This window comes from Engraulis encrasicolus, chromosome 4, assembly GCF_034702125.1.
Source record: "Engraulis encrasicolus isolate BLACKSEA-1 chromosome 4, IST_EnEncr_1.0, whole genome shotgun sequence".
NCBI lineage: Eukaryota > Metazoa > Chordata > Actinopteri > Clupeiformes > Engraulidae > Engraulis > Engraulis encrasicolus.
This window is the reverse complement of record NC_085860.1, coordinates 4,170,449-4,183,832: the sequence shown is the minus strand read 5'-3', so window position 1 is coordinate 4,183,832 and position 13,384 is coordinate 4,170,449. Positions and strand designations below refer to the sequence as shown.

At 46.0% G+C, this 13,384-nt stretch overlaps 1 protein-coding gene across 1 annotated transcript in view; it reads right to left on the bottom strand.

Annotated features, from left to right (window-relative positions):
- Positions 1-192: 192 nt before the first annotated feature.
- LOC134447207 (cingulin-like protein 1) overlaps positions 193-13,384 on the bottom strand; it is a 22,555-nt gene continuing 9,363 nt past the window's right edge. The window contains exons 10-18 of the mRNA XM_063196562.1: positions 12,476-12,628; positions 11,789-11,959; positions 10,948-11,100; positions 10,157-10,246; positions 5,550-5,633; positions 3,624-3,748; positions 2,720-2,828; positions 1,116-1,279; positions 193-555 (exon numbers count right to left, since the gene is read on the bottom strand). Coding sequence (XP_063052632.1) covers positions 432-555; positions 1,116-1,279; positions 2,720-2,828; positions 3,624-3,748; positions 5,550-5,633; positions 10,157-10,246; positions 10,948-11,100; positions 11,789-11,959; positions 12,476-12,628 — 1,173 coding nt within the window. The 3' untranslated portion in view covers positions 193-431. The remainder of the gene's footprint in view (positions 556-1,115; positions 1,280-2,719; positions 2,829-3,623; positions 3,749-5,549; positions 5,634-10,156; positions 10,247-10,947; positions 11,101-11,788; positions 11,960-12,475; positions 12,629-13,384) is intronic.

Genomic DNA, 13,384 nt, shown 5'->3' with positions numbered 1-13,384 from the left:
ATGGAAAGAAGCATATGAAGAAGTTTCTGGGTTGGGATATGACTTTGGGATATAGTCGTGAGTGCGTGAGTGGAGTAGTGTATGGTTTGATTTGTGTGTAGGTGAAGTAGCAAGGGACCGTTATCGTGGTTAAAATGTATGTGCAGATTTGTGGGCGGGTGGGACAGTTTGGGGTGGGGGGGGGGGGGGGGGGGGGTTGGTTAGGGGGTTGAGGAGTGTGTGTGGTTGGAGAAGTGTGTGGTTGCAGTGTGGAATGGGAGATTTGTTACTATCATCAAGCTCCATTACGTAGCATAGCAACTTAGAGGACCTCACACATTGGGTGCCACCCCCATCTCTGAACTCCCCCACCTCTTTCATTTCATCCATGCTCTCTGACATTCATAATGGTTCATATAGTACTTCTGCTCTGGGTAGATTAGCTGTAGTGGTCAGTCCAACTTTCCCTGTTCTTTGTCCTCTTCTTTCTGCTCTTTCTCCTCCTCCTCCGCTTCTTCCTCTTCCTCTTCCTCTTCATCCTCCAGAGTCGTGATGAGGGGCGCCCTCCGTTTGCGACTAGAGAGAGGGAGAGAGAAAAATAAGACAGCTCAGCTCAGTGATGCGTGTTTGAGCTGCTGGTTGGCCTCCCTAGTGTGTGTGTGTGTGTGTGTGTGTGTGTGTGTGTGTGTGTGTGTGTGTGTGTGTGTGTGTGTGTGTGTGTGTGTGTGTGTGTGTGTGTGTGTGTGTGTGTGTGTGTGTGTGTGTGTGTGTGTGTGTGTGTGTGTGTGTGTGTGTGTGTGTGTGTATGTGTGTGCGTGTGTGCGTGTGTGAGCATGTGTGTGCCCACCTCATGTCTGCCCTGAGCTTGATGATGTGTGTGTGTAGCTGTTGGTTTGCCTCTGTAGTGTGTGTGTGTGTGCTTGTGCGTGTGTGCCCCTCATGTCCACACATGTGTGTGTGTGCGTGTGTGTGTGTGCCCACCTCATGTCTGCCCTGAGCTCGGTGATGTGTGTGTGTAGCTGCTGGTTGGCCTCCCTAGTGTGTGTGTGTGTGTGTGTGTGTGTGTGTGTGTGTGTGTGTGTGTGTGTGTGTGTGTGTGTGTGTGTGTGTGTGTGTGTGTGTGTGTGTGTGCCTACCTCATGTCTGCCCTGAGCTCGGTGATGTGTGTGTGGAGCTGCTGGTTGGCCTCCAGCTGTTCGTCCAGCTCCCTCTGGATCTTCCTCTTGCCGCCCTCCAGCCGCTCGATCTCCCCCTCCGCCTCGTCCAGCTGACGCTTCAGGGTCTTCAGACGCAGCGTCAGCTACACACACACACACACACACACACACACACACACACACACACACACACACACACACACACACACACACACACACACACACACAAACACACACGCACGCACACACACACACACACACACACACACGCACACACGTGCGCATACACGCACACACACATATGTTCACATAAATAAACATAGAAGCTACTATAAAACTACAGTAACACTTGATGCCAGCATCAGACGTGTGACATAAGTGTCATAGCAATGTCGTAACACAGTCATGAATGTGTCATAAACATTGTGTGTTGTGTCATTATGCATATGTCATAAACATTGACTATGTCATTAGGTGACATTTGGTTATGATAAAGACAGCCCTAACCATGTCAACTTTTCATGACCATGACATGTTTATGACATTGACATCATGTTTATGACTCTTTCATGACTGTTTTGACACTATTACGACACTGTTATGTCATATGTACTGTATGATGCCGGCATCAAGTAAAGTGTAACCAAAAACTACTGACTGCTATACATACACGATAGATTAAAAACCTTTCCTGGAGGTACACAGGCATATAGTAGAAACAGGCATGAGAATAAAGTGACTAGCAGCATCATAGTGATAAAGGTGACATCAACAACAGTGACAATGCAATGTGAAGTTTTCAGCATGTAACCATCTCAACAGATTAACTGGTTCGAACAGTTTACAGATAGGTATGCTATCAAGTGCAAATATAGCAGTTATACGAAGTTACCACATGCACATGCATATACACACTCTCAAGTGATGGATCATCTGTGAGGATGTGTACAGTATGTGGACACACGTGGTTTGTGTGTGACTTGCCTGGTGTGTTACGCTTGTACAGGTCTGCATTTACCTGATGTGTGTGGGTATGTGTGCACCCACCTAGTACTGTAGATGTGTATTTTGTGTTTGCAGACTCACTGGTGCGTGGGTCTGATCTGTGAGGACGGCTGTTTCTTGTGTGGTCCCATGTGGACTGAACTGATTTGGGATAACTCACCTGGTCTGTGTGATTGTGAAATCAACTGGTCTGTACTGTGAGTATGAGAGTGACGTTCTGTATGTGGACTCACATCACATGTAGAGTGTGTGGCCTGCTAATGTACCGTATGGGACTCTGGTGCGTGAATAAATGCAGACTCGTCTGGTCTGTGAAGGTCTTTGTGAGTCAATGTGGACTCACCTACTAGTCTGTGAATGTATGTGAACTCTCCTCGGATGCATTTCTTGACGACATAGTTGCTAACTCTGTTAGCTACTTTGTTGCTTGCAATGCAATTTCCCATTGGTAACTACTAACTACCCAAGCGTTCACATATGCACAGAAAAAAGAGTCACAGGTCTGAGTTCGTCTGAGACCAGGTTTGAAAACACCCATAGTGAACTCTCTTGGTCTGTTTGGGTCTGAGTGGCCTCACCTGGTCCCGTTGGTCCTTGAGAGAGAGCTGCTCCTCGCCGATTTGCACCATCAATTCCTTCAATTTCCTCTCCAACTTACGGTTAGCCTGCTGCAGATTTGTACTCTCCCTAACACACAACAGACATGCACACACACAACAGTGTCAGAGCTTGGCATTTCACCTGCTGAAGACTAGTATTCACATTCTCTCTCTCTCTCTCTCTCTCTCTCTCTCTCTCTCTCTCTCTCTCTCTCTCTCTCTCACTCTGTCTCTCTCTCTCACACACACACACACACACACACACACACACACACACACACACACACACACACACACACACACACACACATGCACACACACACACACACACGCACACAAACACACACACACTGTTGTAGCGCTCAAGACCGGTCTTGGTGTTCAGACCATTTTTTAGGTGGTCTTGGTCATGGTCTTGGTCTCGGTCTAGAGGGGATTTGTGTACAAATCAAGCCACTCATGCTCACCACAAAACCTTATCATGGCACAATGTTAAAAATATGTCCTATCGTGTATTTTGTCTAGTTTGTACTAAAACAAGTTTATTTTAGGCCATAGACTTCAACCTAATTATGGTACTTTTGTTCTTTGGTTCACACTAGTTCACAGTTCACAATCTCTAACACTCTAGGGCTAGTCTTGTCTTGGTTTCGCCCTGTCTTGGTCTTGGTCTCGGTCTCGATACCCTCCGGTCTTGGTAATGTCTTGGTCTCGGACTAAGCGGTCTCGACTACATCACACACACACACACACACACACACACACACACACACACACACACACACACACACACACACACACACACACACACACACACACACACACACACACACACACACACACGCACACACACACATGCACACACACACACACATACACACACCTCTCCTCTCCCTCCAGTCTGGTCTCCAGCTCCTGTATGCGGCCCTCCAGGCGAGACACCAGGCCGTCCTGCCCAGACCTCTGCCCCCCCTCCAGGTGACTCACGCGGCTACGCAGGTCCCGGTTCTGGGGAAGAGATGGACCCGTAAGAACTCTGTTTTACTTTTAGTTTTTGGTTTGAAGATGGTCGGGAAAGAAACCTGATCAGCCCAGGCTCTAATTATTGATTCTGTTTCACTTTTTGGTGTATGTCCAAACTGTTTGGACATATACCAAAAAGTAAGAGCCTACCATAAACCCTGAGCCTCGCCCTCTTCATTCGGTTCAAGTGTAACTCCACTAAATTCGTCTCTTCTTCGTTTGGGTAACACTTTATTTTAGCAGGGCTTTAATTACAGTGCACTAACCCATTAGGTACAGTTGAATAACTGATGTAATGGCACGTAAGTACAACTGCACTACATGTTATTACATCACATATTTTATGTATCTACATACCATAATGACAATAATGAGCATAATGTACAGGACCTAATGAGTAAGTACATTGTAATTAAAGCCCTGTTAAAATAAAGTGGTACCTTTGTTTCTTTCTCCTCTTCCTTTGCCAATACCTCCTTCTCATGTTCCTGTTGGACTCATATGTTCCTCTCCTACCTCACTGTCCTCTATCAATACATGACATTACACTTAGCTCACACTAGTTGTATCCCAAGTGATAGCAGCTGTCACAGTGTATTTACAGTGTATCTAGAGCAGAGGTGGGCAAACTCAGGCCCGGGGGTTACGTGCGGCCCGCTGAGCCATTTCATGTGGCCCGCAGAGCCTTAACAAGACAGACAACTTTTGAATACAAAGTGATACTCTGAAAATGACTAGCCAGGTCTTATAGGTTACATAGTAGGCTACAGCACTCTACATACATTTCAGGACAATTTGTCAGGAATGAAATGGCTATGAAGTTATGCCAGCCTACATTATTGCGTATTATTGACAGACAAGTTGCCTGTGAGATCTGGCCCTTCGACCAATATTCTAAACACAATGTGGCCCTTAGGCCAAAATAATTGCCCATCCCTGATCTAGAGTGTATTTAGAGTGTATTTAGAGTCTTTATTGTCTGTAGATGAGAGATGTTCATTGAGGGCATTGAAAAAGAGTGTGATGTACAATAGACAAGTGAGCATAGCAGACAACACTTACAGTAAGGGCTTTATATAGCCTTGTTCACATGGTTCATCCCACCCACACTCATCACACCCACAAAACAGGCAACCATTGTTTAAAACACCAAACCCCCACAATCTTGCCCCTGACACACAAGTCTTCCAATAATATTGTACTCAAGCCTTACAAATGACAATGACAGGGGTTCCTATTTGTTTAGACTCTGTAGAACTCACCTGCCTGCCTCTCCATCAATAGAACTCACCTGCCTCCTCATCAATAGAACTCACCTGCCTGCCTCTCCATCAATAGAACTCACCTGCCTCCTCATCAATAGAACTCACCTGCCTGCCTCTCCATCAATAGAACTCACCTGCCTCCTCATCAATAGAACTCACCTGCCTGCCTCTCCATCAATAGAACTCACCTGCCTCCTCATCAATAGAACTCACCTGCCTCCTCATCAACAGAACTCACCTGCCTCTCCATCAATAGAACTCACCTGCCTCACCATCAATAGAACTCACCTGCCTCCTCATCAATAGAACTGACCTGCCTGCCTCTCCATCAATAGAACTCACCTGCCTCACCATCAATAGAACTCACCTGCCTGCCTCTCCATCAATAGAACTCACCTGCCTCTCCATCAACAGAACTCACCTGCCTCTCCATCAACAGAACTCACCTGCCTCTCCATCAATAGAACTCACCTGCCTCCTCATCAATAGAACTCACCTGCCTCTCCATCAATAGAACTCACCTGCCTCTCCAGGGAGATCTTGTCACACTCCAGGTCCTGTCGAGCAGCCTTCTCCTGCAGTAACTCAGCTCTGGCCTGCTCCGTCTAATAGACACAGACAAATACACACACGCACGCGCGCAAACAAACACACGCGTGCACAAACGTGCGCGTGCGTACACACACACACACACACACACACACACACACACACACACACACACACACACACACACACATACAATGACACACACACATCAATAATGTGTCATTAATGTTCGTATTATGGGTCACGTCATTCTTATGGCGGTTACATGAAAGCTTTATGTAGACCCCTTCAAAGAAAGGTTTACTAAGCTTTCCACTGATTCACCACCAAATCTGAGTTCTGGATAAGCCTGTTTTTACAACGGTGAGCTGTGACTCCTGACCTGAACTAAAGTGTTAAGGTCATAGTTTCTGAACTCATGTGTTAAGTTCATGGTTCCTGAGGTAATCTGCTAAGTACTTTGACTCGGTGTGACAGGGTTTAGTGGGTTCCAGGGCCCCCTCCAGCTTTAAACTGCACTGAGGCCCTGATTTGGAATGTTTGAGCCGGACCAAATTCAGATGAAGTGAACTGAATAAATCTTTAATTATAGACTATAAAGGCCTCTCCACACACACACATATGCACGCACGCACACACACACACACGCACGCATGCACACACTCGCGCATGTGAGCGAACACACACACACACACACACACACACACACACACACACACACACACACACACACACACACACACACACACACACACACACACACGTTTACTGACCAACCATAATGTCCCTCCACACAATTGTACTGATTTTCTGACCATTAATAGTCCCACCCCCTCACACATACACAGACACAGCCACAGCCACAGCCACAGACACACAGACACACAGACACACAGACACACACACACACACACACACACACACACACACACACACACACACACACACACACACACACACACACACACACACACACACACACACACACACAAACACACACACACACATCTGATGTTCTGCCCATTAACTAGGGGTGTGCAAAATAATCGTCATATCGATGCATCGCAATACTTACTTTCACGATACAATGCATCGATTCATGAAAAGGTATCGTGATACTTATTTTCTCAATATACTGCATGGATTCATGACAATTGATTATTTGATAACAATAAAATTCTATTTGCCACGGGTTGATTTTGTTCAGTAGAGAGTAGGTAATATTTCTGTTGTGATGTAAGCTCTCTCCCAGATGATAAAATGCTTAAATAGAATGAACTGACTTAGGAAAGCTACACAGCAACTGACAAATAAGCTGTATTTTACACACTTACTGAAGTAAATATTGCAATGCATCGCAATAATACATGAATCGCAATGCATCGTGATAGAATCGCATCGTGGCATGTGTATCGTGATGCGCATCGAATCGTGAACCCTTTGCCAATACCCACCCCTACCATTAACCCCCCTGGCCTCATTTCCCTCCAGCCTACTCCTGAAACTGAAAGGGGACCAGTGGGACAGCACACTAGCAAGCCTTTGTTCAGACAGACAAACACACACACACACACACAGCGCGCATGCACACACAAACACAAACAAACATTTAATACTGCACTGTCAGTGTCATAAGTGTTTCAATATGCATCCCATTGTGTGCCCTAAGCTTTGATTCATTTGTATCCCCGTCTGTCTGTCTGTCTGTCTGTCTGTCTCTCACTCTCTCTGTCTGTCTGTCTGTTTCTCTCTCTCTCCCCCATCAATCAAAACATCATGTGTCATGGAGTGAGAGTTCACCAGACGGTGACCGGTGAGTTGCTCTCCCTTGCCAGCAAGCGCTGTTCTCCAATTTACTTGATTTGCTTGAGACGTACGTCCTGGATGTCTCGTATAAATAAAAAACATCCTGAGCCTCTCGCAGGACTTCAAAGCTCATGGGCCTGCTCTGTTGACTGACCTTGTCCTTGACCTTTTGGTTTTCGTAGATTTTCGTAGATTTTGTGATCTGGCCCTGTGGCACTGGCTTGAGGAAAAAGTCAAATGGACTCTGTGCCTCCTCTGAGCTATTTCTCTTTAAGAGCATAACTGGTAGTGCTTGGCTGAAGAGGCTGAAGTTTGAGGTTCATAGAGGATATTTTCTTAAAGACATTTGAGACAGTCAGTGACTGAGTGTGTGTGTGTGTGTGTGTGTGTGTTTGTGCGCGTGTGCATTCGTGTGTGTGTGCGTGCGTGCGTGTCATAAGAAGGACAGAAGGATCAAGTCTCCTCATGTGTTGCTTCTATAAACAGTAAGTGTTTTGCCACACACACACACACACACACACACACACACACACACACACACACACACACACACACACACGTACGCACGCAGGCACACACACACACACACACACACACACACACACACACACACACACACACACACACACACACACACACACACACACACACACACACACACACACACACACACACACACAATGTTCTAGCCACAGTCTTCAAACGGGTTTTCTCTGCACACACGTACCCTTTGCATAAGCACACAGATATGCTGAAGCAAGTTGTAGAGCAGCAGGTGTAATGCAGCTGAACTATCCCTCTCATACAAAGACGGGCTATGTGCCCAACACCCACCATGCTGCAATTAGGAACAAAGTCTCCTCGTTCATTTAAAGATGTGGTAACGCTTTTCAGATTAGTACAACTACACAGTCTTCCAGCGTGAGTAGGTCTAGTATTTTTATTTTTCCTAGCCAGTGTTGCACTGGTATACGGGGCGTATAAGTTTTGTCCTTTATATATCTATTTATTTATTATTTTTAACTAATGTGCTTTGTTTATTTATCTATTTGATTTCTCTCTAGCCGGTCACTGTACAGCACTTTGGTCAGTTTTGTACTGTTTTTAAATGTGCTTTATAAATAAAATTTACTTACTTTACTTACTTTCTGGTGTTATGAAAATGGGTCTCTTTCAAGGTGCACTGTGTAACAATATTTTTAGTGGTTTATTTCCATAATGCTTCCCATTAATGTTACCTTATCCATGAATACTTACCACCACCATCACATTCAAAGTATTCATAATGGCTGGGAAAATTGCCCTTTTCATACGTGGAAAGGGGGATCTTCTCCATGTCTGCCATTTGAATTTTACAGTAAGCTGCAAAACTTACTGTGCTTTGGTCATACTAGTAAATATTACTATTTTCATTTAGCAAATATTCATGAAAAGATCAAGTTTGACAGTAGAAAGCACAGTTTTATTGAGCAGCATACAGTAGTTGCAATACCTACTCTGGCCACCATCCTACACAGTCCACTTTTACACGTAAGTGTAGACCTACAATCGCGTACAAACAAATTCTAAATTAGGATTATTACAACTTTGTATGTGTGTGTGTGTGTGTGTGTGTGTGTGTGTGTGTGTGTGTGTGTGTGTGTGTGTGTGTGTGTGTGTGTGTGTGTGTGTGTGTGTGTGTGTGTGTGTGTGTGTGTGTGTGTGTTCACTTGAACCCAGGACAATTGGCGCCTCCTTGGCAGAGCCTCAAGAGATGATGTGTGCATATGGGAATGTGTATGCATTTATGTGTATTTGAAAGCACTTTGAGTTAACTGTAGTATAGTTGTGATATTTTAATATATCAATTCCTTTTTGATTGAAGTAAGTAAGCAAGTAAGTTTAATTTATAGGCCTATAGCACATTTAAAGGTACACTGTGTGAGATTTTTAGTTGTTTATTTCCAGAATCCATGCTACCCATTCACTAATGAATACTTACCACCACCATCAGATTCAAAGTATTCACTATGACTGGAAAAATGACTGTAATTGGGCCATACTAGAAAATTTTAGTTTACTAATTAGTAAACTTTCATGAACAGATCAAATGTGGCAATAGGCAACCCATTTTCAAAGAGCAGCATAGTTGCAGTACCTTGTCTGACCATTTCCTGCAAAGTGTATCTTTAAATAGCAAGAACCAAATTGACCAAAGTGCTGTACAGTGGCAAACTAAGAAACTAAAATTAAACAATAACAACTAGAAATGCACACAGAGAGTGCAGACCTACGCCAAGGAATCTGATCGATAGAACATTTGACTATGTTACACCCCATTTTCATTTTAAGTCTTTCTGCCTTCTTGTTGTGGAGTTAGAAACTGGAATCTGTCTCGCAATTCAATTTGTGGTCACTAGGGGCGTCTAGATTTATACCGGTAGGTCCTGGTTCCGGTTCGTGATCCGGATCACCACCAGAATTTAATCACTTGTTCCTTAGGTCACTATCAACAACTCCACAAAGTTTCGTGAAAATCCGTTGATTAGTTTTTGAGTTATGCTGCTGACAAACAGACAGACAGACAGACAGACAGACAGACAGACAGACAGACAGACAGACAAACCAACATGACCGAAAACACTGGCGGAGGTAATAAAAAGGCAATATAAAAGAATATGGATAAAAAGAAGAATAAAAAGAAAGATGGAACCAAGAAGCAAAAGGCCAAAGGGATTTGACTTGTACGTATGGACAGTGAGTGTGTGACGTGACAGATGTTGTGACCTCTTACCTGCTCTCTGCCACGCTCCAGCCTCTGCAGTAGCTGCTCCTCATTGGTCCGTTCCTCCTGTAGGTCCGCCTCCAACTGCGACACTCGCGCCTGTGTACCACCAGCAGGTGTGTGAGTTTACTTTTCTCATCTGTGTATCTCCAGTAGGTACCTCCAGTGTGTGCGTGTGCAGGTGTGTGTGTGTGTGTGTGTGTGTGTGTGTGTGTGTGTGTGTGTGTGTGTGTGTGTGTGTGTGTGTGTGTGTGTGTGTGTGTGTGTGTGTGTGTGTGTGTGTGTGTGTGTATGTGTGTGTGTGCCGGGAAGCCGGGAAGCTGACAGAGGGCGGAAGGGGTCAGTTGTCCTTAGGCCCTCACTGCATTGTATGCGTTGGGTGGGGGGCCCTTACAGAAGACTTTGTCCTGGGCCTTAACCCATTGATGCTGGATGTTGCGTTGGGCAATATTGGCCCTGGCGCCTGGAGTTGCATGATGCAACATTCGGGCTAATGAGATATTTAAGACTTTTTTATCATGGTATGTTAGAGCTGAAACCACATTCTAATGAAAGATGAGGGTCTTAGCGTTTAAATGCAACTTATTGCATGTTTTATGTGCTTCAGAGGCTGATATATTTCGTTTTTTATAGGCTGAGGGCAACTTCTCTTAAAAATGGCTCAGGCATTCAGCAGCCTTTAGGCATCAATGGGTTAACGAAGCAGTGTGTGTGTAACTTCAGTAGGCATGTTAGCCTGTCTCTCTCCTCCTGGAAGAGCGTGCGTGTGTGTGTGTGTGTGTGCGTGTGTGTGTGTGTACCTCCAGTAGGCGTGTGAGTCTGCCTCTGTCCTCTTGGCTGCCTCTCTTGTCCTGCTGCAGCTCTGCCAACTGCTGCTCCAACTTCCTGCTTTTAAGCCCCGCCCGCTCCAGCTCCGCCTCACAATGATGCAGCTCCGCCTCCAGCTGGCTCAGCTACACACACACACACACACACACACACACACACACACACACACACACACACACACACACACACACACACACACACACACACACACACACACACACACACACACACACACACTAATAATCACACACATATACAAACTGTACTTACAGTATCATACACTTATCAACATACGTATACATACATACACAGTATCATGCACATATCTACCCTGTGCAATGTGTCACTGTGCCACCTCCTTGTTTAGTGACAGTACGTGGCTGCGTGTGTATGTGTGTGTATGAGTGTACATATATATATGTCAGTGTGTGCAGTTGACACCTTCTTGTGGACATTTAGTACTATGTTTGAGTTTGTGTGTGTGTTTGTGTGTGAGTGTGTGCGTGCATATTTGTGTGTGTGTGTGCGTGCATATTTGTGTGTGTGTGTGTGTCTGTGTGTGTGTGTGTGTGTGTGTGTGTGTGTGTGTGTGTCTGTGTGTGTGTGTGTGTGTGTCTGTGTGTGTGTGTGTGTGTGTGTGTGTGTGTGTGTGTGTGTGTGTGTGTGTGTGTGTGTGTGTGTGTGTGTGTGTGTGTGTGTGTGTGTGTGTGTGTGTGCGTATGTGCGTGTATGTGTGTGTGTGTGTGTGTGTGTGGGTGGGTGCGTGCTTGCGTGTCTGTGTGTGCATGTGCATGTGCGTGTGCGTGTGGCCACCTCCTTATGGAGTCTCTGGTTGTGCTGTGTGCTGGTGAGGATCTCCTGTTGGCGCTCGTGCAGCTGGGCGAGGAGGTGGCCCAGCTCCCCCTCACTGCTCCCCCGCGCAGCCTCCACCTGCTCCTGCAGACGCTGGGTGGAGTGCTCGGCCTCCTGCACCACCCGCAGCATCTGAAGAGGTGACGGGAGAGGAGGAGAGGAGAGGAGAGGAGGAGAGGAGGAGAGCAGAGGAGGAGGAGAGGAGGAGAGGGGGAGATTAGAAGAGGAGAGACAAAAGTGAGGCAAGGAGGGAGGAGAGCAGGAGAAGAGGAGACGAGGAGGAGAGGAGAAGAGGAGAAAAGGAGAAAAGGAAGAGAGCAGAGGAGGAGGAGAGGAGGAGAAGAGAAGAGGAGAGACAAAGGGAGGCAAGGAGGGAGGAGAGCAGGAGAAGAGGAGATGAGGAGAAGAGGAGGGGAGGAGAGGAGGAGAGAGGAGGAGAGGAGATGAGAAGATAAGGAGAGGAGACACAACGAGAGGCAAGGAGGGAGGAGAAGGTCTTTAGTTTTTTATGTCTTATAATGTAAGTGTGTATGTCTTATGTGTATAATCTGGAGAGGGAGGCCAGAGAGGAAGAAGAGAAGAGGAGGAGAGGAGAGGAGAGGAGATGAGAGTCTGCCCCTGGTGAATTGGATCTGCTCCGCATCGCACCTCCTCCTGCAGCTGCTCCATGAGTCTGTCCTGCTGCCGCCGCTGCTCCTCCATGCTGCTCCTCTCCCTCCTCAGCTGCTCCGCCGCGCCCCCCTGCTCCTGCAGACGCCTCCGCAGCTCCCGCTGCTCCTGCTGCAGCATAGACAGCTCGCTCTGGAGAGGAGGAGAGGAGGAGAGGGGGAGAGAAGAGAGGAACGGAGGAGAGAGGAGAGAGGAGAGAGGAGAGGAGAAGGGTGAGGAGCAGGGCTTTGAACCATTATTTTTTTTCGATACGTTCCGTTCCGAACAGAAACGGAATTATAACGTTTCCGGTTATGAGTTCCACCAATAAATTGATGTTCCCGAACCGTTTAGAACAAAAAAATATTGTTCCCGGAACGGTTAATTTCGTTCCCATCAGCTGATTACTCCCCATAGGCCTAACTGACGTTAATTAACCAAGAAAGACAGAAGTGCAAACTGTTTATTCAAGTGGATGAAAAGCATATCCTCCAGAATTTTGTCATTCAGGGACGACCTAAGCGGAGAATAAACCTCAATGATGAAAATGCGCGCTCCATGCTGACTTGGGTAACGGGGAGCGCTATGATGGACATTGTGAGTTTGTGCATATTTGAAGCGGCCATGGACGCTCAATAACGTTGAACATTCTCTGTGCGCTTTACACATGCTTCTCTGCAATATCTTACAATGATGCAATGGAAACTCTGCCCTTTTGTATGACAGTGGTTTCTCTTATTTAAGATGTGTAGTGGAGAATTTGTAATCCATAGCTCTCTCTCCATTCAGTCAGAGAATGTCTGATGTCACACAGGACGTGAACCTTAGCCATCATGGTAACGTGCGCAGGAAAATAATTACTTTTTTTTTTTTAGGAACGGTATTAACCGGTATTAACCGGTTACCATT